The sequence below is a fragment of the Passer domesticus genome, chromosome 20 (genome assembly GCF_036417665.1).
Source record: "Passer domesticus isolate bPasDom1 chromosome 20, bPasDom1.hap1, whole genome shotgun sequence".
In the NCBI taxonomy this organism is placed as follows: Eukaryota; Metazoa; Chordata; class Aves; order Passeriformes; family Passeridae; genus Passer; species Passer domesticus.
In genome coordinates, this window is record NC_087493.1 from 5,456,226 (window position 1) to 5,483,684 (window position 27,459).

The 27,459-nt window shown below is 44.0% G+C and overlaps 1 protein-coding gene and 2 long non-coding RNA genes across 10 annotated transcripts in view; 1 reads left to right on the forward strand and 2 right to left on the reverse strand.

Moving 5' to 3' along the window:
- The window catches only part of RAB11FIP4 (RAB11 family interacting protein 4), a 117,915-nt gene that overhangs the window by 65,647 nt on the left and 24,809 nt on the right, over positions 1-27,459 (reverse strand). For both annotated transcript variants that reach the window (XM_064395875.1, XM_064395874.1), the window contains exons 2-3: positions 15,890-15,977; positions 6,378-6,466 (exon numbers count right to left, since the gene is read on the reverse strand). In XM_064395875.1, coding sequence (XP_064251945.1) covers positions 6,378-6,466; positions 15,890-15,977 — 177 coding nt within the window. The remainder of the gene's footprint in view (positions 1-6,377; positions 6,467-15,889; positions 15,978-27,459) is intronic.
- LOC135284402 (uncharacterized) lies at positions 1,172-5,761 on the reverse strand. 7 transcript variants are annotated; one of them, XR_010349812.1, is made up of 6 exons: positions 5,204-5,761; positions 4,920-5,094; positions 4,599-4,798; positions 4,318-4,414; positions 2,177-2,280; positions 1,205-2,038 (listed from the first exon to the last, which is right to left on the reverse strand). It is a non-coding gene; the product is annotated as an uncharacterized LOC135284402 (long non-coding RNA). The 7 variants fall into 7 exon arrangements; XR_010349811.1 differs by having other exon boundaries at positions 4,318-4,432; XR_010349810.1 differs by having other exon boundaries at positions 1,205-1,764; positions 1,888-2,038; positions 4,318-4,798.
- Positions 5,538-10,470, forward strand: LOC135284401 (uncharacterized). Its single transcript, XR_010349808.1, has 2 exons — positions 5,538-5,680; positions 10,062-10,470. It is a non-coding gene; the product is annotated as an uncharacterized LOC135284401 (long non-coding RNA).

Consider the following 27,459-nt stretch of genomic DNA (forward strand, 5'->3'; position numbering starts at 1 on the left):
TCAACCTGGGCCTAGAAAAGAAATACTCAAAAAAAAAAAAAAAAAACCAAAACAAAAAAAGAGATACTGATAACAATCAGTGTACAAAATTACTTTGCTGTGGATGCTTGGAAGGATGCTCAAGCTGGAGCTTCTGTGCTGCCAAGTCACAGCTGTGACGTCTGAACCAGGCAGTCACACTTCCCCGTCTCAAACCACCCAGCCAAATTAAGCCCTAAGAAACAGTAAATTTTAACTCAGACACAACCCTGTGGGGAAGCAAACAATCTCTGGCCCCTCACTGATTTATGCTTCTATTACAGGAGACCAGTGGTTCACCTGCAAGAGCAGGTGCTTAAAATTTAAACCAGCTGACTGGTAGGATTTGTACAAAAACACGGTCACAAATTCAGCCCAGATGCTGGATTCTCGCAGTGCCCTACCTGAATCAACACTTTGCACTGAGACACTCCATGCTGAGGGCTGTGGCTTCTCTGCCAGGTCACCCCCAGCCCTGCTGGCCCCAGTGGGATTGCATTTGGGGTGTTGTGCCAAGGACTGCATGGCAAAAGATTTCTCCAGCCTACAGGCTTGAAGATCTCAGAGTATTTTGTTGACCCAGCCCAGATGAGAAAGTCAAAAACTCAGATTTCTCTATAAAGAAAACTCAAAACACATTTTGAGAAAGATAAGAATTATTTTTGACCAGGCTAGAATGTGTTATTTCTTTTGAGTTATTTTATACCCCAACTGAGCAAAAATGAGTCAGGGGCGAAGTAATTTCCCCTTTAAAAATGTCAGTGTGTGAGGTTCCACCAAACCAAAAATGCAAGCTGGTTTAATAAAGAAAATAATCTTCAATCTCTTTTATGGCTGTGTTTGCAGGAGTTGGCATTTATTTTGTTGAAAGGTGCCTGCCTTGCCCCAAGTGCAGAACTGCTCATTCTCAGTCCAGCAGTTCATCAGGGCAACATTTCAGAATCAGCTTGAGCAGCCAGAGAGGCAGGTTATTTTTATGCAGGTGTTTTGACCAAGGACAGTTATTTTTGCATGTATGCACAAACCTAAAAAATAAAATTCCGAATATCACCAGGTGAAAGCAGGCAATTTCCATGTAAATGAATCCCAAACGGGGGCACACCGTGCTCTTCATTGCTCTTGGTAATTGCTCACCGGGGGTTTCTCAGCGGTTGTAGTTAATGTTGCTTTTTGATGCTTGAAAAAAAATAGAAAAATGAATTGCTGAGGGTACTGCCTGTGGAGGTTACAATAAACTTCTCACTGATGCAGACAGTGCACACTGCCTGTGTAAAATCCTGCCTAGGAACAGGCACTTTTTTCTCTCTATAACTGCATGGCTGTACTTTACCAAGCTTTTCTCCCACCTTACTCCTCCAGCAAGGACTCAGACAACGACCTTGGGAACAACCCCAAATGTAGATCCAACACCTGCCAGGGTCTAAGAAGTGTTTCTACCAACTTCAGCAGGGGCTGGGATCAAGCCTGAGGCTGGGCCTCCCAAAAGGCCATCTCTGGAGATGCTGAACATATTTATTTCTCAGGGAATGCAGCAGAAGCTCAGGGGAAGGAGAACCTGGCAGATTTAGGAGCACTAGGTCTAACACAGACCTCTGGATGTAACAGGTCCCATGGTGGCAGCAGGACACAGGAGCCCCCCAGCAGCTTGGCAAGGGGAGCAAACATGCCCTGTGTGATGCCAGGGGGCAGAAACACCCCAGGTCCCAAGCACAGGGAGAGGAATCTTCACACTGAACATCTGCAGGGCTGAAAACACAATGGGAGCCAACGGTGACTGAGAGTGTGGGTGGTGGAGAAAACTGGAGGATGATGATAAGAAACAGGGGAAAAAAGCTTCAGTTTGATGTATTTAATACTGCTTGTCCTTACCACACTGACTGATTTCTTCTCTTGGCCATTGGTTGAAAAGGTATTTCCACCTTAACCACTTGTGTACTTTTTTTTAAGATAGGAGTGTCTCCTCTATTGCTGCCACAGAAGGTGGAAGGGAAGATGTATTTCACATTAAGATAAGCAACACCTGTGTTTGATGTTAGGAAAAACACTATCAAGAAAAACCTTCTAACAAATGAGGTCAGTTATTCTTTCCAATGGTGCTTCTAAACAGAACATATGAGATTAAAATTCAAAATATTCTGGTTACAGGCTCTCCTGCTACCTTCTTCCACAGCCCAGTGAAAAACCCATTTGCACCACAGTGTCTTCATAGTGCAGAAGGTCCCCTCTGCTCTGACACAGGTGTCTGGAGATATCCTCAAGCAGCTAGTGGGGAAAAAACTTTTTTCAGAAGCTGGTGAGGGACTCCTAATTGCTACTGAAAATATTTTCAAAGCAGCAGAGCAGCCAGGAGTCCCAGCTCCATCCCAGAGGCAAACACAATTTATTTGTCATGTTTCAACAATTTTTCTGCTGTTCATACAGTGTAATTAATCACTTGGCAGGCAGGGGAACACACAGAGGACTGAAAAGACAGCTCATTCTTTGATATGCTGTGATTGTCCTGTACTTTGGGAAGAGACAGATTCACTCTTATTTACAGATGGGAACAGAAAAAAAAAAGGTATGTGGCAAGTCAATACAGCAACAATTAATAAGAAACAAATAGTTTTGATTGAAACAAGGACCTGCCATTATTGCTCCTTACAGTATGCTCTTCCACTGGGTTTGCACATATGGCTTTTGGCCATTGATTCCAGCTCAAAAGGCAACAACTCACATGTGAAAACAGCCTGTCCCTTGACAAGGAACACTCAGAAGTGCCCTGCTAGCTGATGGTGAGAGGCTCTGTCACTCAACCCCCTCTTCTGTCACCTACTGGGGTGGTCTAGAGTCAGGCTCCCTTCACATTTGAGCAGCCAGAATACAGCAGGTGAAGAGCTGACAAAGGAGCTCCTGCTCCGATTCCCATTTCCCTAAACTTAGAGCACCCAGACCCACAGCAGTGCCTGTCAGGGCCTGCAGTGCAAACCTTGGCCAGGGAGCTGCAGATGCAGCCAGCCTCTCTCCCCAGTCCTGGGCTGGGTGCCCGGCAGCCCGAGCCAGCCGTTTGGAAATTCGAGACACAGGCACTCTGCTTTGTTTGAGCTGGCTCAGTTGGGCCTGGCTGTGCACACACAAACTTCAGCTGTGGACTTTGTGTTGGTTACCACCTCCAAAAGGCTATCCAAGGGCTCTGAAGTGCTACTAGATGCCCGTCACAAAGCAAACTGGACTGGGGAGACTTTTGTCTCCCTTCAAACCGAAGCCAAAACAAGAGTTGAGGCCATAGCAGCAATCACTGGGAAAGGAATTTGGGATTGACAAAACGGCTTTTGGCAAATTCTGAGTATTTCTATTACCTCTGTAAAGGCTGTGAGAGACAGAAATTATAGTAATGAACAGCACTTGACTGAAGCAGTGCCTCAAATGGAGCACAATACAGATTTTAACCAAATCAACAGACTCAACTCACAGACAGAAAAGGTTTATTTCTAGGTCCCAGAGCTGAAGGGCTCTAGAACTGCTATCTCCTAATTGCAATCCCATCCTCCTAAGTTTCTTTGGACCAGCTGCCTCTGGTCCAAAGAGAAAACACACTCTGCAGCCAGAATCAATGCTGATGGAAGCCAGTGGGACATCCTGCAGTAACCCACAAAAGTCACACTCCTTATGTTCTGTCTATCACACCTTAACAGCCTTGAGCTCAAAGGCAGAGCTCTCTATTTGCCTGTGGTATCACTCTCACAGCCTCTCAATACAGGCCATTAAGAACCTTCCATGGAATGGCCCTTACATTTTGAATTGCATACACAGTAGAATTTTTTTTCTGCCTTTTTTTTTTTTTGACAAAGTCTTCAGACATTAAAAGCTTGTTGGCTTTTGCTCTGTGTTTACACTGAAGAAAAACAAAAATTAAAATCAGACAATTTAAAAAAAAATGTCAAATGAAATGCCCCACGCTCCTGGTATCAGGGGGTTTTATATAAAAAAAAATAATTTTAAGGTATTTTTATACAAAAATCCCTTTAAATTAATTGCACTCAGTTGATTTTAATTAAAGGCTTGAGGCTTGGCAGTTTCTTCCCCATTTGACTCAACATATGAAAACAGCTGGACCAGTTCAGCACTTCACAGTGGCTCCTGCCACTTCATCCCAACTCTTGGAATCAACATCCCAACCTTTACCTCTTCGGTTTGCTGCCTTTGGGCTTCAGAAAGCTGCGATACAGGGAGGGGAAGCAAAAGTGAAAGAGAGGACAGGGGAAACTTCCTTTCAAGTCCTCAGTGCAGAGACAGCATAACAATGAACCAGCTCAGTACCTGCCTCTGTGCAAGCACAGCCCCTTGGGTGCAATAAAAAAGACGCATTCCCTTTTAAAGTATCTATTTGTAGCAAGCAGTTGTGTCCTCCTGCTGCCTGGGAATGTGAGTGCACCTGAGAATTAGAGAGACATGCAAAGGGCGTCTGGGCTGAAAATCAGATTAGAGGGGCAGCTGCCATTTGTGCCAATGGGAGCTGCCCACAAACTTGATTACAGCACCAGGAATTGATACTCATTAAGGTCTGGGAGATGCAAGGACAGCTTATACGTTTGCCATACGTTTTTCTTTGGGAACGGGGAACAAACGCCATGAACGGTGATAGCCTCAAACCCTCAGTTCTCCTCTGCTTCATCAGCGAGAAAATCCCACCTTCCTGCCACAGCAGAGGATCCTCAAGGCAGGAGCAGAGGCTGTTCACGCCTTTTCCCTGTCTATAGCTGACATCTAGCGAACAGTTTCCAAACTGCACCTGGAGGACCTGGAGAAGGGAGATGGAACCAGCCCCTCTGGAGAGCAGCGGTGCAGAAGAGCCGTGGGAGAAGTGTGGGATGCACAACAGGGCACACCATCCCCTGTTCTCTCCCACCACGACAGCTCACCTGGCCTGGGCAGCTGTGGGAGGACCTGGTTCTGCTCCCAGGCTGCACAAATCCCACACTGGGTCTATTAAAGTTGACAGACACGGCTGCAGGACCCCACCGCAGTGGTGCCACCCCTGCAGGGACCATCCAGGGGGCTGGTGGACATCAGGAGTGACCAGCAAGGCTTCCAGCACTGCAGGGTCAGGTCAGCTCTTTCTGAGGGAGGGTCACCCTCTGCCCCCTCCCTCTCCAGAGGCACAAATCCAGCACTCAAATGGGGAACTCAGCAGCTGTTACCCTACAGGATTAGCAACTGCAGTTCCAACCCTCAGGCTCTCCCGGAGGACGGATGGCAGAAGAGGTGCAGTTTGCAGAGTTTAGCAGTTTGTCTTCAAGAGCTCTCCCCAGCACATCTTTACATGACAGCAGATGTGAAATCTCTAAGGAATACAGACCCAATTGTCACCTGCTCTCAAAGAGTGTCAGAACCAGTCTGCATAGCAACAGGGGAACATGGACTGTGTGCAGAGCCTGTCTGCATTTTACAGCCTCTATCAGCTACTGCAAACCAAGCAGTTTGGTTTATGACATCTATTAAGGTAACCAAGCAACAGCATGGTGGGTATCTGTGTCATCAGTTACAAAAACCAGGGGTTTAGAAACAAGCAGAGTGGTGATGGGCACTGAGGTGCAGGAAATGTCTCTGTATTTTTTGTATGGACTGTGAAACCGTTCTGTGTAACTGTGAGAATTGTCCTCACACTTCACTACCTGTGAAGGTAAAATGCTTTTCCTGTTGATTTCTGTATTATTTGCAGTCTGTAACACCACTGACACACAATCCTTCTCTGAAAGCACGATGCTAAACTGCACCTTTAATCTTTACGTGGGTGGAGGTGATTAAAACCAATGTAAAGTGAAGAAGGGACAAAGAGATGCTAAAAGGAAAACATAGCAGTGCTCTACTTCTTAGACTGCACAGACACTGACAAATTAAGGATACAAATGAGGACCTTTAATGGTTTAAAATATGCTACACCCACCAGCCAAAATAACAGCAAAGGTTTCCAATGGTTTCCAATTGTTTCTGCTTCCCAACAGCTGTTGAGGCCCTGTTTATTATCTGCAGAAGGTCCCTAAGGACTTGTTCACCTACAGTTTGACTGATTTAATTAGATACAAATCAGTGTTTTCCACTTGTGAGGTGCCAGCGATCTTGTACAGGGATCTCCCTTCACAGCCAGGTGAATACTGAGGCTTGTGAGAGGAACATCACCTAAATGCTAGATACTTTCCCATCAGTTAACCTATGTTAAATGCAGTTAAACAGTATGGATGGCTTGCTAACAACCACGAACCTATGAAGAGTCAGTCAACAGGCCAAGTAAAACAACAACATTTACAATGATCTAACTAAACATCACCCCAGAGGCTTCCTCAGCCCACTAACAGGAGACCCAAAAGTGCTTCTCTTACCTGGTAATAGTAATCAACATATTGTGGCTGGTAGTGCTGGGGCTCAGCGTTTTCAGGAGACAGGACATCTTTTAGCAACTCTTCACAGCCTGGCAAAGAGAAACAAGAGGAAATGGTCAGGCCAAGGCCTTATCTTCCATTCCATGGACAATGGAGGAGGAAACACTGGTTTCTAGCCAATCTGCATGCACAAAACTTTGGAAGACAGTTTTGGGATTTATTTAAATAGGTGTAACACGACTCTGCCTTCAGAGCTCTGCCCAGCACACATTCAACATGAGGAACTTGAAAAGTTCAATTATCTCAGCATGGATACACCAGCCTGCAATGAAACTGAAAGCTGAGCATTGCTTGGCTTGGTAAACTACCCTGTGGGGTACAAACCCACCTCTAACCAAACCAGGCTCAGGAGTCAAACATCGGATTTGCAGGCTTGGCATGAGTTACAAACTACTGCACATCAGTGTCAGGTGGAGCTGCTTCTAATTTTCTCTGGTCCAAATGACAAAGGGGTAATGCCTAAGTGTCACAAATCCACCTTCAAAAAAAGCTTTGTCACAGAGTGTTTCACAAGCAAATATCTATGCACTGTAACCAGAGATTTGAAGCTTGTGTGTTTGCTTTTGTTAACAACCACATTAAGAGCTGGAAAAATCAACGTCTGTGTTTCCCTCAGTCCTTCTCTCATCTGAAAACCTGAGACAAATATAGAAACACTGAAATCACCAGATGCCTCGTTCCCCATTAATTACCAGTGACTCCACTTGGCAGGGAGAGCTGCAGAAGGCAGCAATGACAGGCCAGGTTATTTTAGAGCACCCAGCTCACACAGCCTTGGGCCCAGACTGCGTGAAACCTTCTCAGCATGTGTCGTGCACTATACTGCTTGGAAGCTGCAATTGCCCAGCAGTTATTCCTCCCTTCCATGCCAGCACTAATGCAATATATTGGCTGTGACATGACACCTGGATACCACTCCCAAAGCAGGTGAGCCAGAGGAAACAGGGTGATGGAAGGAACTGCGAACTGAACAGGTTTATACCATTGGCTGACCTTTTCTCCTGGTTTTACATGAAGGAATAACATCTGTAGGGATGAAGACAGGTTGTGGTTATGGAGAGGAGTCCCTTGCAAAGGAAAAGAGTAGTTTAGAAACCAAAAAAAATGACCAGCTGGAGAAGCCTAATAGAGGGATCACTGTGCTGTCCCTGTCTGCCACACACAGGCACATGTCGAGGTAGCACCTGCTGAATGGAGACATCATTAAGACTTCAGAAATGTCACATGGACAAAGGCAGCAAGACTTTTTTCTTCCTTTTCAGCTTCTGCAGCAAAGTGAGAGTCTCAGGTGTTACTGAGCAGATAAAGGAGGATAAATGAAGTTGTTAAATGCCCACTTTGCTGGAGAAGTTCGTGGGCAAGAATGTGTGCTAGGGTCACTTCCCAAAGAGGAGTTTATCTGGGATTAACAATCAAAAACATAATCTACTGGCTGACAGAGGAAAGATGTTAAACTTGTTTGCCTGGAGACAGCATCTTTCTACGTAACTTGCCCTACCTGTAACTGTCACATTTCCCACCCAGCCATAATCCTTTTCTGCCTTTTGATTTTAGCTTAAAGTGCTCTGTGCTTGCCTAAGGTTATTTGCTAGTCCTCTCACAGAGGACTATTCAATTTATTGTTTCTACCTTTTGACATTAATAACTAAAGCTTATTGCTCATCAAACTGCCTTGTGCCAGCACCCACAGTGAGACTCATCACACTATGAACTGTTTTGCTAAAAGATGGAGCAACTACTCCTCAAAGTGAGTTACCTCCAGCAAAAAAGGAAAATAAATACCAAGTGCTACACAGTAATGGATGCAGATTAGTGTAATGAACAGAGTATGTTTACAGTGTTCCAAAATTTCTCAACAACAATAGTGTGCACCATAATTCCAAGCTTTACCTTCCTAATACAGTTGTGCTAAGAACAATTCTCTCCAAATTTTCTTTTTTTTAGTGGGGAAAAGTCACAAAAGTTGTGGGTCTTCAAATAAGGATTTAACTGCCTAAAACAAGGGTGTGAGAAATGTTTCTACTTTTCCTCCTTTCAAAAGGCCAGCCAGACTGGTCTGTTAGAGCTAGAGTCACAAACAGCTCCCAGATCTCCAGGGTCTGAAATGTAGACTCTTCTGTGTCCCCTCTTTGCTTTTAATTTCTCATCTAAGATTACTCCTGATCACATTCTTTCATTTCCCTTGTTCATTAGGGAGAACCACTTCATGATATTTCTTGATTTATTCAGTAAAAACACTGTGGAGAAAAGCATTGACTCCTTTATATCCAACTGACTCAGTGCAGCCCTCACCACTTCACCAGAGCCACCTGACCCAGGCTTTTACAGCCTGATCCAGAACCTGGCCAAGCACCAAACCCACTTCCAGAACATCAGCAGCCATTTGATCACCAAACTTCCTAGCTTAAAATGGCAAACAAAGCCAAATCTTGCTTTTAGTGTAGTCACAGGCCAAGTTTCCATCGGTGCTGGCAGATTGAGGGCGTAAGTTCATCTGAGCCATTCTCCTTCTGCCAGGGGAGTTTTTAGCAGGGTGTCTGGGTGTGCAGCAGGCAGTTTCCCCTGTGCACTGCTCTGCATGCAAGCTGGCATGACAGCCTGGCTCTCCTCATCCTCCTGGGAAGATCTGCATGTCATTTTACTCCATTAAAAAGGGAAGAAGAGAAGGAAATGCTGAGAGACCATTTTCCTCTGAGATTACTAAACCACATCATTGCTATCTTGCAGACATGTGAACCTGTTCCAACATCCAGCAAATCAATGAAAAAATGGCCACTGGATTTAAAAATCTCAAGATTGTGCCACTTTTTTTTATCCCTGTTAAGAAATGAGTTTTAAGAATAAGTTCTCCATTCTCCTCTTCTCTGTGAGGACACAAATTGGAATCTCTTCACTCCAGAGGACTGATTTTTTCTTTTCCTTGGTTCTTCCTTCATCCCTTTTCACCAGGAACCAAGTCAGGTGATGAATCAGCTTTCTTATTCAGTGTTTTTCTACAGCAGTGCCAATACAATCTCACCTTTTGCTCCCTTCATCTAAATATCTAATTTGAATTTTTCAGGTACTCCAGGAGGGTTACACAATGGTGTAACATAAAGAGAGAACACTGGAGTGTCTCAAATGCTGTGCCATGTGTGCTCTTATTACCTAGGACATGTTCTTATTAGAACACATCCTGGCTTGCAGCCTGGGAAGGACAGTGAGCTAAATTAGTGTGTCACAGTCCAGACAGAAAACAACAACAAATCAAGGTTTACCCTGGCAAATCTCAATATGGAAATGGGAAGGTACTGGACAAAGATGTAGCAGAACCACTCCTGAGCAGAACCCCGTGTGCTGAGATCTGCAGAACTGCCGTGGTGGATATTTCAAGCTGTGCAGCAGTGTGCACCCAAGGCTAGAAATCTGTCCAAAAATAACCCATTGCAATGAAGCAAAGGAATAATTCCTGGCTACTTTACAGGCCTCTTGCACTAGAGATGTCCCATTATTGCTATAAATTCATTTTCCTGGAAAAGGCAGAACTGAAAGCCACTTACATGGCTGATTAGAGATATTTCATTTGGATGTCTACCTGTATCATAAGATATTAATGTGCTCAGTGTTCTCTCTCCTTTGCTGCAGTTGGGAAAATTTAATCTACATTTCTGGGCAGCACTTGGCAAGAAGACCTAGCTGCACTGAAATAACAGTGAGGAAGCAGAGAGAGGAAAGAGCAAGCCAGGAATAACTCCAGGTCCTTGTGCACCCATTGCTGCAGCCCCACTAAGGGTGCCCTTTATGGAGAAGCACTGGGAAAGGCTGTGCTCCATGTAAATCACTGTGACACAGACTGACAGCAAGCTTGTGTCTGGAGAAAGGACTAAACAATCAGATCACAAAATGAGAGTAGCCAGAAGCTGCTGAATTTTCTTTCCTGGCTAAAAACACCTGATGAGCCAGCACAGAAGCAGCTTCTCTGTCCACTCAAGAGACTCTTTGAAACGTGGATGTGTACGAGTTCTAGTTTAACAAAGCACTGAGTCACTCTCTAGCCTGGTCTGTCAACATTATCTGAGTTAAAAATATTTATCCTAACACTACAAATGCTAAAGCAAACACAGTTCATTTGGCCAGAACAGGGTCATCTTCAGTCCTAAGCAAAGAGGATGAAAGTCCTTTACAAGTCACTGAAGGGGAAGACTACAACCTTTAACTTTTTCAGGTCACTCAGGTGCTAGACATGATATCCCTTATGAGATAATTTTATGAATTTACAATCAGTTTTATTTAAAAATGGTTTTTCCACCCTAACAAACATTCAATTTGCAAACAAAGATTCTGGCCACAAATAAACTCAATTTTAGCAAAGCTGTTTCCTGCAAATGCTCCAAGAAGGAGATTTAACCCATAACACATCAGACAATTTTCACAGGCAATTAGGCAATTTTAATACTATAGGAAATCAAATCTGGATACCTAATTGAATGTCGTTGGTTTCTGGCATTTTTCCTAACAGCAAGAGCTGTTTACTTTATCTGCCCTTGGATCTTTAGTGGTGTATTAGACTCATTTATGGTTTCAGGGTGCATTTAGTGAAATTTAGTGAAGTCTTAGAAAACTCACAAGTACTTTCAGGAGTAGCCAATTTCAGTTCATTGAGCAGCTAAAAGTAATTAATTCCAGGAGAGCTCAGCTCTCCACACTCACTGACAGTCCTTGTCCCTGGAGCCATCCCAAGCACCACCCCTGTCAGTAAGTTATTCTTACCAGAGCAGACAGATCCATCAGATCATTCCAGTCACAGCCTCACTGAAGTTTGAGATCTACAGCTACGAACCTAAATGGGTTCATGCAGACTTTGGGGTTTTCTGATGTGCTTTACTGAAATCCTCATGCTGGTGCAGCTGTCCTGGTCCTAGATATTACAGGCAAATAAACTCCCTTTTACATGACTACAACATACCCATCTCTTAGTCCATGCTGGATCTTCAGGTCACAGCTGGTAAAACTCTTTCCTCAGCTATGGGGCTGCAAATTAGATTTTTAATTAGTTGGAGGAGATGGCCAAAACTTGGCACTGGTTTTGTGAGAAATATGTGTGCTTGGAGCATCTGAATGAAACTATAAAAGCTATTAAGAAAAAAAATCTCCAGTGAAACAGAAGGCCAGAAATACTCTGCTTTAGAACAATTTGTTTTGAAAAAACACCATCAAATTTCATACTGTATTATTTCACAGTCCAAATAACCTGTCACAGTCTGAGCTAGCAGAACAGCCAACACCCCTTTTGGAACATTTCTTTGAAACACTGGGTAAATTTGTATTCTTGGAATTTTCATTAAAAAGTGCTAGGAACTCACAGAGAAACATATCTACTTTTTAACTTTTAGGTGCTTATATATTAGCTTACTTCTAGAAGCTTTCCAACCAACAGCAGTAATTAGATGCCTCAGGATGTAGGGAAGCACAGAGATGGATTTTTGAAGGCATATAATGGTCTGTGTTACTATTTTGAAGATTCAAAGGTTGCCATTGCTGCAGGTGGGGAAGTGTATAAATTCACAGCTGTACTTCTTCCACACTGTTAATGAATATGAAGGAGCCCCTACAACTCTCCAGTTTCAAATTCCATAATCCAGCATAACTAAAATGTCCTTAAAACTTCTACAACATGAGGGAAAGACTCTCTTGATGCAGGAGAACAACAGGCTGTATGATTTCATCATAAAGACCAATAATTCTGCTAAAGCACACAGATTCATAAATGCAGAAATGCTCTGTGCTGACATGGCTCAGTCTCTCACGTTATAACAGCCATGACCCTCCAAACACTACACAGCAGTCAGCACTGTTTTCATGGTTAAAATAAGCTATAAAGTCAGAATACATCTGTCTTTGTATTAGTTCTGTATTAGTCTGTGTTCATACAGTACCCTCTTATCACTGTGAGCTGTAACACCGAGGGCAGTAGGGGGAGCTCCCCCTTTATTTGTCAGGGTTTGGGTACTTTTAAGCAGACTATCAAAGTAAAGAGACTATTGGAAAGACAATAGAAATCTTAAAATACAAGAAACAGGTCAGACTCAGTTAGAGGCTGGTCCTGCAAACATATCTGACTGTGGAACCCACCAGCCTGCAGAGCACAGGGAATTAACAGCTCCACTCAAGCTTTTAAGTATTACAAGTGGCAGAAAATATTTACTGGATCAGTACAATATAAATTCAGAACAGCAAAAACATTCATTGGCTCTGCTGAGCAAACAGTAATGGTTCCCATGCTGACCCTGCTGAAATTAATGGGAATTCAGCCTTTGAGTGATATTCTGGCTGCTCTCAGTGTCTCTAAGCAGTGCCACAAAGCACTTAGGTAAGAGGCTACAGGTGTTATTTCATGGCAATTGCTCTACAGGCAGACAGTTATTAAAGCCCTGCAGGCAGCAGATAGAGAGGGCAGCTTGAGCACAAGTAAAACCTTCATACTCTGGCATTCCAATGAAATTGCTGCAAAGCTTTCAATTGGATGGCGAGCCTATCCCTGGCTCTGGCAAAGCCTAATTGCATAGGGAAAGCAGCCTGGACAGCAGGGACCCAGCATAGATGCTGAGGCAAAGTCCTTTAATCCACAAAGGACCAGCAAAAGAAGCAAAGTTTTCCACAAATAGCAAGTACTATACCTGTCCAGTATTCCACCCCAGAGACAAAGTGGGAAGGAGCTCCTCCAACACTTTCTGCCCTCTAGCACACTTACCTCCACTTGAGCACATCTTCTCCACCCCTTCCCAAGGTCCTGCTGTCAGTGAGATTGCTCATCCTTACCCACACCTCCTGCTACCCAGCAGCTGAAGGAAACTAACAGTTTTCCACCTGACAGTCCCAGCAGAGCTACATGACCCATATGTCATGAGGTTTATGCAGCTCCAGGAGGAAACAAGGCTTGGTCTCATTTTGTGGAGGAACACAACACTCCTCATGTGTACCATGCAAGAGTAAACCATGCACTGGATTATGGAGAAGAGAGAACAAGCTGCAGATTTTAGATCCAGGGGTAGGAGTTTCTCTATCAACCAATTACAGAGCATTAAACACTTAGGTATTTGGGATTTTTTCAAGTTCCAGTATTTAGCTTTTCACAGAAATCCAACCCTGGATATCAAATGCTCAAACCAACATCATCAGAGGTCAGCTCTGATTTGAGTCTGTTGCTCTTAGATGTCTCATGATTTAAATAAATTCAAGGCATTGAACCACCAAAAAACCTTGACACTATATCACCTCTGTGCAGCAAACAATTTCATCACCATACTACAAAGGCAAGCATTTTTAAGACAAATTAATTTGAAATCTCATAAATAAGAAATATAGTAAGGCATTAGGATTGTAAAGCTTGAATTTAAACATTTGGCTTCCATTGCTAAGAACAGCATAAGTTCATACTCTATTACTGAAAACCCCAGTGGATTTATAGTAGCATCTCATTTTGCTCTATTAATCTGACTGCCCCAAGCAACTGTAATAGGCTGAGATGTCAAAGAATCATATTTATAATCTGTTGCTGCCAAGACAAATTGCTTTTGTTTGATAATAAGCCTGCTACTCCCCTTGGGATGTGGCTGCACTAAAACAACATGGTGGAGGCTTTCCATTCTGAAAGGCAGACATGCCCTTTCTGAACTTTAACATAACCAATTTAATTTTTAAGGAAAATATGGCAGGTAGCCAAAGATGAATAAAATTTCCATGCTATGAGGTGAGCAATAGAAACAGAGAAGCTGTGAAAATATGCAGCACAGTGTCTTATCAGAAATAGATACAGCTGCTGCTGCTTGGATGATAAACACTTAGCAGTGAGTCTGTGTAAGTGTTGAAATGCTAATGATGTGCTAAGGGAGCTCTAGGTGATGCTGCAGAGCTGGATGATTTCTCTGCATCTGTTCACAGATACATCCTAACAAGCATCTCACAAATGATTTGGACCCTACATGCTCCACAGCTGGGCTTTAAGCTATTCATAAACTTGGAGTGCAAGGTACACCAGGTTTGTCCTGGTCACATCTTTGCAGGATTAAACCTTAGGATAAGAACACAAAAATTAGCTCCCACAGGGTGAGCAAGGATGAAAACCCCCAAGGCCTCATGACTGATAACTCAATATTCTCGAGCTGTTCCCACAGTACAGGAGATGCAGCTGCCCACTCCATCACTGCTGGTACGTGGACAAGGGCACAATTACCACAGACGAGATGTTCTGGGTCATTTCTATCCCTTCCTGACCATATTTTGTGCATTTGTGCAATCTTTAGACTGTGAATTACAGGAGACCCAGATGATTTACAGATCTTGTATCTTACTTAAACTAGAACTCAGTTTGCTACAGCATTTTCTGCTCAAGGAAAACCCCAAGCAGAGACTTTAGGGTCTGTGCACAAATGTAGTAACTTTCCTCCTGGGCTTTCTCTTGCCTTCTCTTCAAACACATCAGTGTCACCTTGGATGGTGTCTCCAAAAACATTGATGAGAGCAGCCTCTCACTGTAATTTTACCTAATTACACACTGTCTTTGGCTGCCATAAACTTGAATTAAAAGTACTGTGGTTTTACGTGTTTGCATCATTATAGCTCCATAATAATCTCATCCTAGAAGACTCTCCAGAGGCTTCTCCTGGAACCATTCCACGATCCCTGTGACATTCACCCTGTCCCTGAAGTGAAGCCTCCGGGCTATGACCTCACTCCAACACTTTAGAAAGGACACACCAGGTGTCCAGAACAGATGGATTATTTCACTATGGGAAGTTAGAAAAGCAATCAGCAGCAAATCAGCTGAAGTCCCTCCTCACTGTTTTTTGTTGCCTTTAGGCTAAGCTCTAAAGCATAACCACGTCTGTGTCTTCTGTCAAGGACTGTTTCCTTGGAAAGGAGGTGGCTGGAGCCACCTGACCTCAATCTTCAGGCTTTGCATCACCAACCTGTAATTAACTTTCTTCCTTCCAATACATGACCCCAAGTACCCTAACAACATGAATTAATTATACCTTTCAGATACCTCAAGGCCAATTTAATAGTCTTAAATTTCCTAGTAGAGAACTGAAAGCCCAAGGGCTCCCTAACTCCCTGAGGTAAATCAGTGGCAGAACCAGATCAGAATCTGGAAGTATCAAACCTGTCAACCACAAAGCTACTCTTTTCTTCTGCTGTATTTGTCTTTAAACCACAACACATTTATTCTGACAAAAATTAGCAGTAAACCAATGCCCAAGCACCTATGGATGCAGGAACTCTAGCAGTGCTCACTATTAATACATGAGATGCACAAAAAATAAAAATATCCTGGCTCTGTTCCCAGAGCTGCTCTACTGTCACTACAAATAACCAGAGTTAAAAGAGAGGATGTCTTTGATCATTACATTTTCTGCAACCAGAGAAACATTAGTGGAACTGAACGGGATTATTTTTAAGAAATATGCACATACCTTTGATAGCAAAAACTCCGTGACAGAAGTCCTTAAAATTGATTCTTCCCAAATCATTCGGGTCCAAGTACTTTGCCAGTTTTTCCACCTAAAATAAAAGATGATAAAATATGTGTTGTGTTTGGTGTATGGTTTGTTGCTCTGATACAGTCTGTATCTTCTACAGAAGACTACAAGTTGAGGAATACTCACACTGTTCACTTGAACCAGCCAATAAATGGTTCTGCAAGGAGAAATCATGTCCTGTATGACTTTGGTGCTAACCAAGGCATGTACCTGACCAAAACTTCTTCAGCTGGGAAACATCAATCCTGTCCCATGGGGATCTCAAGAGCTTAGTAAGGGGAGAATCTGTGACTTATGCTCTCACCACAGAGCAGGGTGCTAACAGAATTTCTTCTCAGGGAGCTCTTGCCATGCATTCAGCTCAGAGGAACTTAAAACTTCAGTGGTTCTCCACCCCCTCCTATCACAAGTTCTCAGGGAAGGGGAAAGGACAGACCAAGATGTGTGCAGCCCATAACAGTCTCAATCCCTAAAAAAATCTAGATTACATGAGAGAAAACTCATTTGGCACTTACAATGAAACCAAACTTCCTCGACACAGCAGAGAATATAATTTTTGTATAGGAAAATTAACAGTACAAAAATATATTCATGTGATGAGAGAATGGTTGTTTCTAGTACACAACCACTGTTGGCATTGTACAAACAAGCAATGTACTTACTCCTTAAAATCTCAGCTCCACAGTTTAGTCTTTCTGATCATTATTCACCAATAGAATGAGATTATACTGAATTTAAGCCCAGCCACCAAATTAGTACTTGCCCCAAAAACGGTCTGGCAAATTTTTCAAGAAGGTTTTGGGACAGAGGAAGAAAAGCAGCCTAGACTGGAGAGGCTCTTGTGCTGTCTAGAAAAAAAAAGTAATGGAGGCACAAGTAGCCAAAGAAGCATAAAGTGAGAGGCAGACCAGTGCAGGGAGGTGAGTGCACAACTGGACCCACAGCTGGCTGCTCTTTCTGACAACCACTCTGCTGGAGCTTGAGCACATCCCCTTGTGTGCCTTTCCCTGCAGCACCTTGCAGGGACCCTCACTGAGGCAGAGGCAGCCTCTTGCTGCTCCTAAGAGCTCACAGGCAGCTCCACACAACCCTGCCCTTGGCTGGGCCCTCCGGACACCCAGGAGTTTGAACAAGCTGAGTGCAGGACAGCAGGCGTGGAGGAGGCCTCAGAATCCTGCTGCAGCACCATGTGTGTGAGCTCAGACATGTCAGCCTGAGCAGCAACAAAAGCCCAGCTGCAAAGATGCAGCAAATGAATCCAGATGACCTAGTTTCTCAATTTTCTGGTGTGTTTTCTTCCCACGTGCTAGCAAAACCCCAGCAGTTTCCCAAAGCCCTGCAGATAATGCACTCATGTGTGCGCATGACATTTCTTACAGACATTTCTCAGTGCCTATAAATTCCCTCTGTACCAATAACTGCCATGATAAGCCAAAGGGCTCATTTAGAACATGCAAATCTGGATAAAAAAATGAAAAAAAAAATTTTACTTATACGCAAAACTCTATATTGAATGAGAAAGGTACAATTTGATCCTTAAATTGAATCCTTTCCCCTCTCATTTTCTTAGGGAAAATAAAAAATCAGCTTTTATAAGGAGGGCAAGTAAGGAGCTATATGATGAGTTCAGAGCCCATGACAAGTTAGACATTTTTTTAAAACTTTCATATTGCAGAAGGCTTCCACAGCTGCAGTCCTGCCAGCTGGGCAACAGAGCCCAGATATCAACTATGGTGTGACTCATGATCAAACTTCCACCCTGGCATCACAAGAAATTACTGTAACCCCACTAATTCAGAGCACCTGAACACACATCTGTGTTTCCAAAAAGAAAAGCTGCTTCACCAGAAACCACAGTTTGAGGTAAATGCACACCAGACTAGCTGAAAATCCTGACTGAAACCAATTAAGTAGAGACATGCTTGATACGGAAAATCCAGGTTGGTGTTATCCCTGTCACCTTCACAAATAACAATTGTGTTTTAAATTTTAATGCACAGATTCCTGCAGCCAGTTGGGAAGCCTCTAGTCTATTTAATATTGTGCTATAACATAGTGGTGTCACTGGGTGTTCCCAGTGAATCTGGCACTTTAAGTTTATTTCTCAAAGTTGATCCAATGATTTTTGTCCACCAGCTGCTCAGACATTTAAAATTACACTTTTAAAATCAAATTAAATGAGATGTTATGTGCCTGGGAGTGTGTATTATGGAGGAACAGAGGATATGTTCATATTTAAGTCTAAGCAATGTCTTAAGAGTAAATGAAATTATCACCTGAGCAAAGTGCTTCAGTGTCCAGTTTCCCCTAAATCTAATTTGCAGGTTTTCAGTGGGATATTACAATGCAAATAACTGACATCAGTGCAGGAGATGATGAAGAATTTACAGAACAGCCTGATGGAATTAAAGCTAGCAGTGCTCACATCTTCAGCCAGGAATAAACACAGCTCCCATCACAGGTCAGGGGATAAAAGGATTTTGATCACCAGGGACTGAGTTTGGGTGGATACTTGCACAGGGTTTGTGCATTAATATACACACAGATTTGGTACATAAATCCCTGCATACTTGCACAGGGTTTTCAAGCACCTGCAGTGCACTTGATCGTGCATTTTTACCAATCGCTTGCTGGAATAAGGCAGGAAGCTCTTCCTAGTTAATTCTAGACTGAAGGCATTGCTTTAAGTGAAATTTCAATCTGTGGCCAAATAAACTACAGCTACCCCTAAATCTTCTCTGGTGTTCACACTCTATAAACCACCCTTCTGCTTCACTTTGTAGAGAAATAAAGTCCTCTCCTCCTTCTCAGAAAGGGTTGGCTCCCCACAATGAATCAGAAGCTGGTTTATTTATTCATTGCCTTGGGAAACTTATGGATCTGTCAGCCTACCTGGCAGGCTGTGAGACACTGAAGCCTTTTTTGCAGTCAACAACCTCCTGGGACTGGGGCAGTCCACAGCCCCTGCCAGGCAATGAGGGAACAGCAGCCCTGTCCTTGATAATGGCACCGGTGGCACAGCCCAGGTGGGACACGCAGGATGGGCCAGTCCTGGGCACACTCAGACTCCTGGGCCCACATCTCTGGGCTGTGCTGGGCTTTGCTCATCCCCTGGCAAGGGACACAGGACCACAAAACCAATTGCTGCCAAAATTCAGTGTGAAATGAGTGTGTGATTGTTACCTACAGGCAGCACAGGGAGCATGGTGTGCTCCAGAGTTTGGCATCAGAAGTCATCACAATGAGTAGGGGCAGTGTTTTGGGCTGGGGACAGACACTCTGCACAGAGCAGTCCCCCACCATGTGGGATAGACAGCAGGAACAAGGATTGCAAACTAGTTCTTCACTGTAGGAAGTGAACAAAGGCAGAAAAAATGAGCTGCAGGCTCAATAATGCAGCTGGTTCTTTTGGCAGCTGCAAGCGTCTCTAATGAACACTTCAGTAGCCATCCAGAGTCAGAGAGAAGACATAAATCTGAGAGAGAAGGAAGAAATAATTTTTCTTTGGGAAACAACTGGAGAAAACCAAACCTCTGTCCTTATTGTTTAACTCTCCTGGACAAATGGGTGATTACCCTTTCAATGCAAACATGTTTCTCCACTGGAACAACTGCTCACTGCAGCCAAGGTGCTGCTCCTGTCCCTTGGTGTCCCAGCCATCCTGACTGCCCTGCAAAGGCTGCTTGCCCCGTGCTGCTGCCTGACACACAACAAGAGGCTGGGAACACTTGAGAAAGCAGAATGGAAAGGATGTTTGTAGCCGAGGGAGAGGAGAAAGGGGAGAAAAGAGGACAAACCACTGACAGACCTCAGAAGACATCTATTGAAATGGATCTTCGCTTGCAGGTGAGTTCAATACAGGGGCACCTGTGCTGAATAACCAAGGAACCCTCTGCAGACCCCTGGCCAGCTCTTGTACTGAAGCTGCCATCAGTACTTTTTCCAGCAAAGATTTTCTGTTTGGAACTGAATCCTGCTTCCATTCGCAGGCAAGAAGAAACTCAGACCTCTATTGACCTCACTTAATTTTCTTCAAAAAATAAGAGATTTTGTTAACACAAAAAACATTTGTAAGATTTAGAACTAATTGAGTTCAGAGGGACCCCACACCAGCTCTATCCACTGAAATCTTGCAGCAGGATCCAAGTCACAGCCAGAAGATGCCATTTGAAATAAACAACTTGTCTCAGTAATTTGCCTTCATACTGCAGGAGTCTGTGAGCACGTCTCACCCTGAAGTGTGAGCAGGGAGCACCTGGGAGCTGTGACAAAGGCAACACAACATTTTCAGGAAAAGGTCAGGCTGTGCTGTGGCAGTGACATTTGGGCAGGATCTCCTGAGGCAGAAGCATTTGTGAGAAACCTCAAAAAAACAGCAAAAGGAGATTAAACATGTAAATGCCGCAGGGTGGAATTAGAGAGCTTCCCACATGATTTATAAAAGGAGCAGCAGAACTGCACTTGCCCTGGTTTCAACAGACTGGCCTTTCCCACATTGGAAAGGGTGTAAGTTTACACCTGGACAGCTGGAAATGCTGCTCTGGCTGCAGGGCTGGGCAATGAGGCCACCACGTGTGTGAGAGCCACCCCTGTCCCCTTCACCACCCCTGGGTTCAGCTGTTCTTGGCACTGATGTGGCCCCAGATGTTGGAGCTCTTCAGTCAGAAGGGCTGTCTTTGATGAGATGGGATTTATAGATGGAGGGGGAAGTAATGAGATTTCTCTCTGATATTGTGGCATTTCAGGGAAGCAACACAACAAGAAGGAAGTAATTTTACATTGCATTGGAGAAACTAGCACTCACACAGTTGTGGTACCCAGTGTCATAGGAGATGCTGAAAACACAGACATGTTGCAGAGAACTGACATACAATTAAAACATCTTATGCAACCAAAAAGAGAGTTTTCTTCTGTTTAATTTGGCAAAAGGGAGATCAAATGATGATTTGTTACCAGGTATAAAGACTTCTGCAAGCAGGGAACTACAGGTTCAAAAAGACTGTAGCAGAGGGAAGACATAAAGAACCATTATCTGCAAAATAAAACTGAATAGACTCCAATTAAAAACAAAGCCCAATTGTTTTATCAGCACCATTGTTTACCCACCAGAACTACACATTAGGAAGGGTCTGGAGCTATAAAAAGTAACTGGAGTCCCTCATCTGAGGCCTTTTGAGAAGGTGAGACACACCTAGAAAATTCACCTAGCCTAGAATAAGTGGGTTACAATCTGAGCTGTCACCATTTCAGGATGTCACGTGAGATGACCTGATGCTCTCCCTGAGCCTGACCCTACAGCACACAGGACCATGTTCCCAGTCACACATGTAAGGAGTGGAAGGCCAGCATTTCAGAGTCATGAGCCCAGCAAACTGCCAGCCCACCCAGTCCTGGCAGACTGCATCGTAAATAATTCATACCACTGCAAACAGCATCATGAATTTCTATCAGCCGCTGTCTGATCCCAAAGCAGGCAGGGACATACATCATTGCTGGAAACAATGGCTTTGAATTTGCTTTGAATTTTGATTTCAAGCATCACTCATTGCCCCTTTATCTGCAGGCTTCAAGCCTGATAGTTGGTTTCGCTCTGAGCTCTCTGTAAACAGAAAAGATTGTTTCAGTTTCTGCTTTAACTATGCACACCCCATTTACCAGCTGGAAGGCAGATCTTGGGACTGTGTCGTAAATGACATAAGCAAATCTGTTGAGTAATCTTGGCCTCAACTCTGAGCAATCTGTCAAATCCATCATTCACTAATGGCTGCAATGCAAAAAGTCTAATCAAATTCAAGGGAGGCCATTCACTTGTCTCCCTTGTCTTGTGTTAGCATAACACATGGAATTGCAAGTTCTTTCAAATATGACCTGAGTCCATGGGGCCTCAGTCCAAGGGGAGAAAAATATCCACCAATTATCCAGATGGAGAAAACATCCACCATGCAGGGCATGTGAAATGTATCAGTGAATCACAAAGGCACACAAAGAAAGAGGTGGCTCCAGAAACACTGCAGGTGGCTGAGTGCGTTCAGAGGCAAAAGGAAGCTTCCAGTGCTGCTGTGTGATGAACGCTCTGTGCAAGCACCACCTGGGCTCAGGTGGGTGACAGATGGGGAGCAGCGAGCACTGCGGAGCCGCAGCACACGCGGCAGGGCAGCGCTGCCCTTCCCCGGGGCACGGACACAGCTCCAACCTGCCCAGCTGGGCTGGCAGCACTGCATGGAGACAAGGAGCACAGCAGGGCAGGAGCTGTAGGATCCATATCACAGCCCCCGGGGCAGGAGGATAAACCCTGACTGGGAGATCCCTGCTCCAGGGGCCATGGGGCTGTGGCACCGGGGGCAGAGCAGCAAGTCTTCCAGTAGCATGATGTTACCAGCAAATTATTTCATCTGCCTTGGCTTCCCCTTCTTTAACATGGTGATGGCAATGCTGACCCCACACTCAGAGTGCACCATAAGGCAGTGATGCTGCAGGCTGCAATGGAACCTGCCTGGAGCTGGTCCCTGCTGTGGCTTGCAGGGTTTCCTGCCCTGTCTCACTTGCTCATGGGCAGGTGTCTGTCATCTCTGAATGCATCTGCTCCACTGGACAATGCAACACCAGGCATGCTGGTGACCTGACACAATACACAGATATTTCTAAACTCTGTTCTGCTGCAATGAAATCTGCCCCCCTGGGCAAATCCTTGTCATCATCTAGTTTTCAGCATTTTGTTATGTTAATAGCATTTTATTATCTTCTGATGGTAAAAAACTGAGCCACACAGTACTGCTGAGAGAACAAATTAGGGATGGACTTGTTCAAAACATTCCAATATGCAAATGAGCTATTAAGAGAACATAATACTCCATGAACCTCATTAAATGTTTGTGTATAACAGAAATACAGGCAGTGTTAGGAAAATTGATGCTATGATTTCTGTTCCATATGGAGGAAACACTTGCAGTCTTTAACACACAATGACACAAACTTAATTTGGGATAACAACAAACACAATTCTTGCCATACACACCCCAATTTTCTAGGTATCATCTTTACAATTAGAATGTCTAACCATAGCTGAGATCCGAAAGTCATTACTCTTAAGGAACTCCTTCTCTCACACCATATACCTTCCTGGTTAACTTACACAACAAAACGTTTTACAACCACAAAGAATCACCAATGAAGTTTGAAACAGAGTGCATGTGAATAGCTCTGAATCTGACCTCACTTGAGAAAGGATCATTGCCTGGAATTAAAGTTATCAGAACTCCCTCAGAGTACACATTCCAAAGAGACCGTTCACAGATACAAAAACTACCTTCCCCCATTTTATCTTCAAGCCAGAAACCAGCAAAATCCTGGTGAGATTTTCCTCTGCCAATCTACACCTTTGGATGTAGACTGATTATACACACAATTGTGGATCAATTGTTTATACACACAACAGCCATAGAAGAGTAATTCCCATTTATTTTGTCCCTCTTAATGCAACATAGCAGGTGACAATGAGCAAGTGCCAGAATCATAAGACCAACCTCCCTCTCCAGTCTCCCCCACAATCTATGGATATGTGAGAACTGAGAACCTTTCATTTAGTTATTTAAACAGCTGATTTAAACAGGATTCCATTTCCCTCCTTCCCTCTGATGCTGTGTTGCAAAACAAGACATTTGGCTGGGCCCACCAATCTTACAACAGTCTATGGGGAATCCCACACAGTCTGGAATACCATGGGAACAGAGAGCAAGGCTAAAAATATGCCGAGCCATCTGTTCACAGTGATTTTTTTGTGTTGTTCTGGAAACAAAGGGTTAATGTGTTGAACTGGTTTCCTAAAATCACTGATTCACTCACTTGCTAAAATAAGCAGAGCGACATTAACACCTTCTCTTCCACAGCTAGCAGAATCGAAGCCAAGGCTGCGTGGGAAAACAAGGCAGTAGCAAAAGCTGAAACGAGGCACAGCCCATTCTCGTCCCCATTAGCATAAGTCAAATACAGCAGAAAACAGTCAGATCACAAGAGACACATGAGGCAATTGGTCATGTGGGTGCAGCATGTTTTCCTTTAAAGAAGGAGCAGGAAAATGTTTGCATATCATCAGGGCTTATCTACAAGTGCTGCAGCATGGATTGATTTTCAGTGAAAATATTCTTCCTCTCTGCAGCTTGTAGTGTGTGTGATTGTTCTCGTCAGTACATAAAGGGAACTCGCACAGAATAATGTTTTTCATGGCTTTTAGTTGCGAGACATCAGCCAAACAGGATCTACTCTCAGAATAATTATCGTGTTTTGTAGTAAAACTGGGGAGAGAGGTGGGGCCCACAGTGCCAGAAAACACCTTCTTGGTGCCTTCCTTGCTGACACATCTGCATTTTAATTGAAGTATAATGGTTTGCAAAGAGCAAACCGAATAGCAAAGGCCAGCAGGAAGGAGTTGGAGAGGATGGGGAGGGCAGAGCAAATCAAGTCAGGTGGGCTGGTTACAGGGAGCAGTGCAGACATCAGGGGATCTCCAGGGATACACCACTGAAGACAGCGCTCAGAGCCAAACGGGAGCTTCAGAAAATCATCAAACCAGAGCCAAAAGCCAGTGCTGAAATCCAGGCAGTGGCTCCAGACTGCACGGCTGACACAAAATCAGAACAAGGCACTTTTGTGCCAGCCGTGCGATGGCACTTCACTTGCTCATCTCTGATTCACAGGTCAAGAACACGGCTAAGTGCAACGGCACTCACAAGATATTGTATCACCCAGTTCTGTCAGCAAATCCTCACAAGGCTGCATTTCTAACCTCAAAGTTACAAAGCAAGTGTTACACTTCAGACAGCCACTTCTCCTGACTGTGTGCTTTATTGTTATATTCTCTCCTTAACACGCAAAGCTAACCCAACCATATTCAACCAGACCACAGTGCTAGGCTTCACACACATCTACCTTCAAAAAGAATTTAGATTTTGGTCTGAGAGCCAGCCAGAGGCCCACCCAGAGCAGCATAATTTGGGCATCCTCAGGTCTCTCAGCCTGGTCTCCTGAAATCAGTTTTGAACTGTTTAAAGGGAATGTGGCTGGCTTTTGGCATGCTCACAGATATAGAGCATGAAATGTAGGCCTTGAGATCTGATCTCAAATGAAGAAGCCTGAGCAGCAGTCCTGGAATTAAACTGAATGAAAGAAATTTCATGGCAAATTAATGCTTTGACACAAAAATGAGTATGGGAGGAATGAGGATGGGATGAATCCAGCTCAGGGAGACACACATAAGATGACAAACATCAGGCAGAAAGGTATGATTAAAGGAACAATATTCCACTTAGCTGAAGGGAAGGATCTTAACCTTTAGAAAAGTGTGGCTGGGAGATAATGTCCTTCCCGTCCTTCCCCGAGGACCAGAGACGGAAATGAGCAGTAAGTCCCACTCATTATGGTGGGATAATTACCACTTCTGGAATGAGGGTGACAGGTTTGAACAGCAGCTGACTCCTCTGCCGTTAAACCCAGGCAAGCAGGATAAGCAGGGGTGAGCACGAGTCCGGGCTGTCAGTGCTGAGAGGGGACAGCAAGGGACCCCCCAACCAACAGCAAAACCACCCGGGGCTGAGGGAAGGAGGGAGCCCTTCCTGCCCAGCCCGCACAAGCAGCCAGATTGCTGAGCACAGCACTCACACCGTGTTAATCTCTTCTAATTCCCCCCTGTGCCTTGCTGCAGGCAATGCAACAGCCCAGCAGCCACCGCAGACCTCACGTTCCCATGCCATGAGCAATCCCCCTGTAGAGAAACGTGCCATTCAAACTGCAGTGGAGGAAACTTTGTATAAAATCACACATAGAAATCCACACTGCTCTTTGATCTACACCAGGGAAAGCCATTAGACGGAATGATAATCAGCCAGCATTTTTGTGTAGAAAGGGTCAGAAATACAAAGCCTGAGTGCATAAAAAAGGAATGCTCTTTACAGCCTTAGAAGCTGCACAAGGGTGCTTCATGTTCCAGGACTGCCTGCACTGTGCATCCTCATTAGCCATCACAGCCTGTTCAGCATTAGTACTTCTAAATGGTTACAAGGCTGAATGGAAGAGAAATCCAAAACGCAATAGAAAAATCCCAAAAAGAGATGAAGGTGAACAGCTATGATGGGACTGTACTTTTGTGTTTCAGCAGTGTGCCAAATGAATCTGCTATCAATTAGTCTTGGTATTGTAAGAAACCCTGAGAGGGACTGGACCCAGCATTCTTGGGTCACTGCACACACTATTGGAAAGATAGTATCTGACACAAAGGTAATTTTCTCAACTGACATGTGATTTCACCTTCTCTTCTTATCCAGAAACAGATGGACTGCAAAGCGTGCTGGGCCTGGGGACTAAGTAGGAAAAAGCAGATTTTGAAAAAGAGATTTGGGTAATGATGTGATGACTTCCATCAGCTGGAAAATCACATCTCTCAGGCTCAGGTAAGCAGGTCACTGTTCCCAGTCCAGCTGTCACTCAGGATAATAGTCACTTGAGAGGCATTTCTGTCCAGGTGTGTGGGACTGGACTGTTCATGCCTGTATGTACAGCACAGAGGTCCACAGGGCTGTTCCCGTTCTGAGAAATTGTTTCCTTCTAAAGCCTTTTAAGAAGTTACTGTTTTGATCTTGCTCATTTCTACAGCTGCCTTTTCCAACTGCCTTTTAGTAGGGATGTAGCTTGCATTCTCTGTCAACATGTGTATATTTATCATCTCCCAGTGGTATATGCTAATGTGTTTTGATATCTGTTGATGCTTTGTGTATCAGTATGTGAATTCATTTTTTCCCACATTAAAATCAAACCAAACAGCCTGACCAAAAAAATTGTCATTTTGATTTTTCCAGCGAATATAAGTTCCCTGTAGTTATTATGACAACATGTCACCACAGGGTCACAGACAGTGAAAATTAATTGCTTGGAAAGCAAAACCAACTAGCCTTTCAGTGAAAAAATGAACAGGCACTGTTTAAGGGAATCAGGAGAGCTTCTCCTAGATGGACCCTAGAAATAAGGTAAGAGATGGTCACTGGACCTCAAGTTATTATCTCTGGTGTAGAACATCCCCTACAAATGCCAATCAGATTATGTGCAGCTCTGCTTTGGAGCATCTGTACAAGAGATGAGTGGACTGGTTTATCCTTCCCATTGTACCTCATCCCAATTCCAGGTACAACATACAGAGTAAAATACTATTTCTATACTAGCTGAATCTCTTTAAAAGTCAGAGAAGGAACTTTGACCCCAGCTTCATTATTTCAGTTCACAGGCTCTTCTTAACTTCAGTTACCAGTTTAAACACCCTTGACAATTTATTGATTGCCTGTGAAATCCCTAAATAGGTAAAAACTGATTACTGTGTGTTTTCCAGACCTTCCACAGCACAACTTCTCTCAAATACTCAGAGCTTCTGCTGCTGATGCCTTCTCCCAGCCTGCCAAAAGTGTGCTTGCATCTCTTTTCCTCCAACATGAAGGTGCCTTGTAGGAGTTACAATCAAGAGG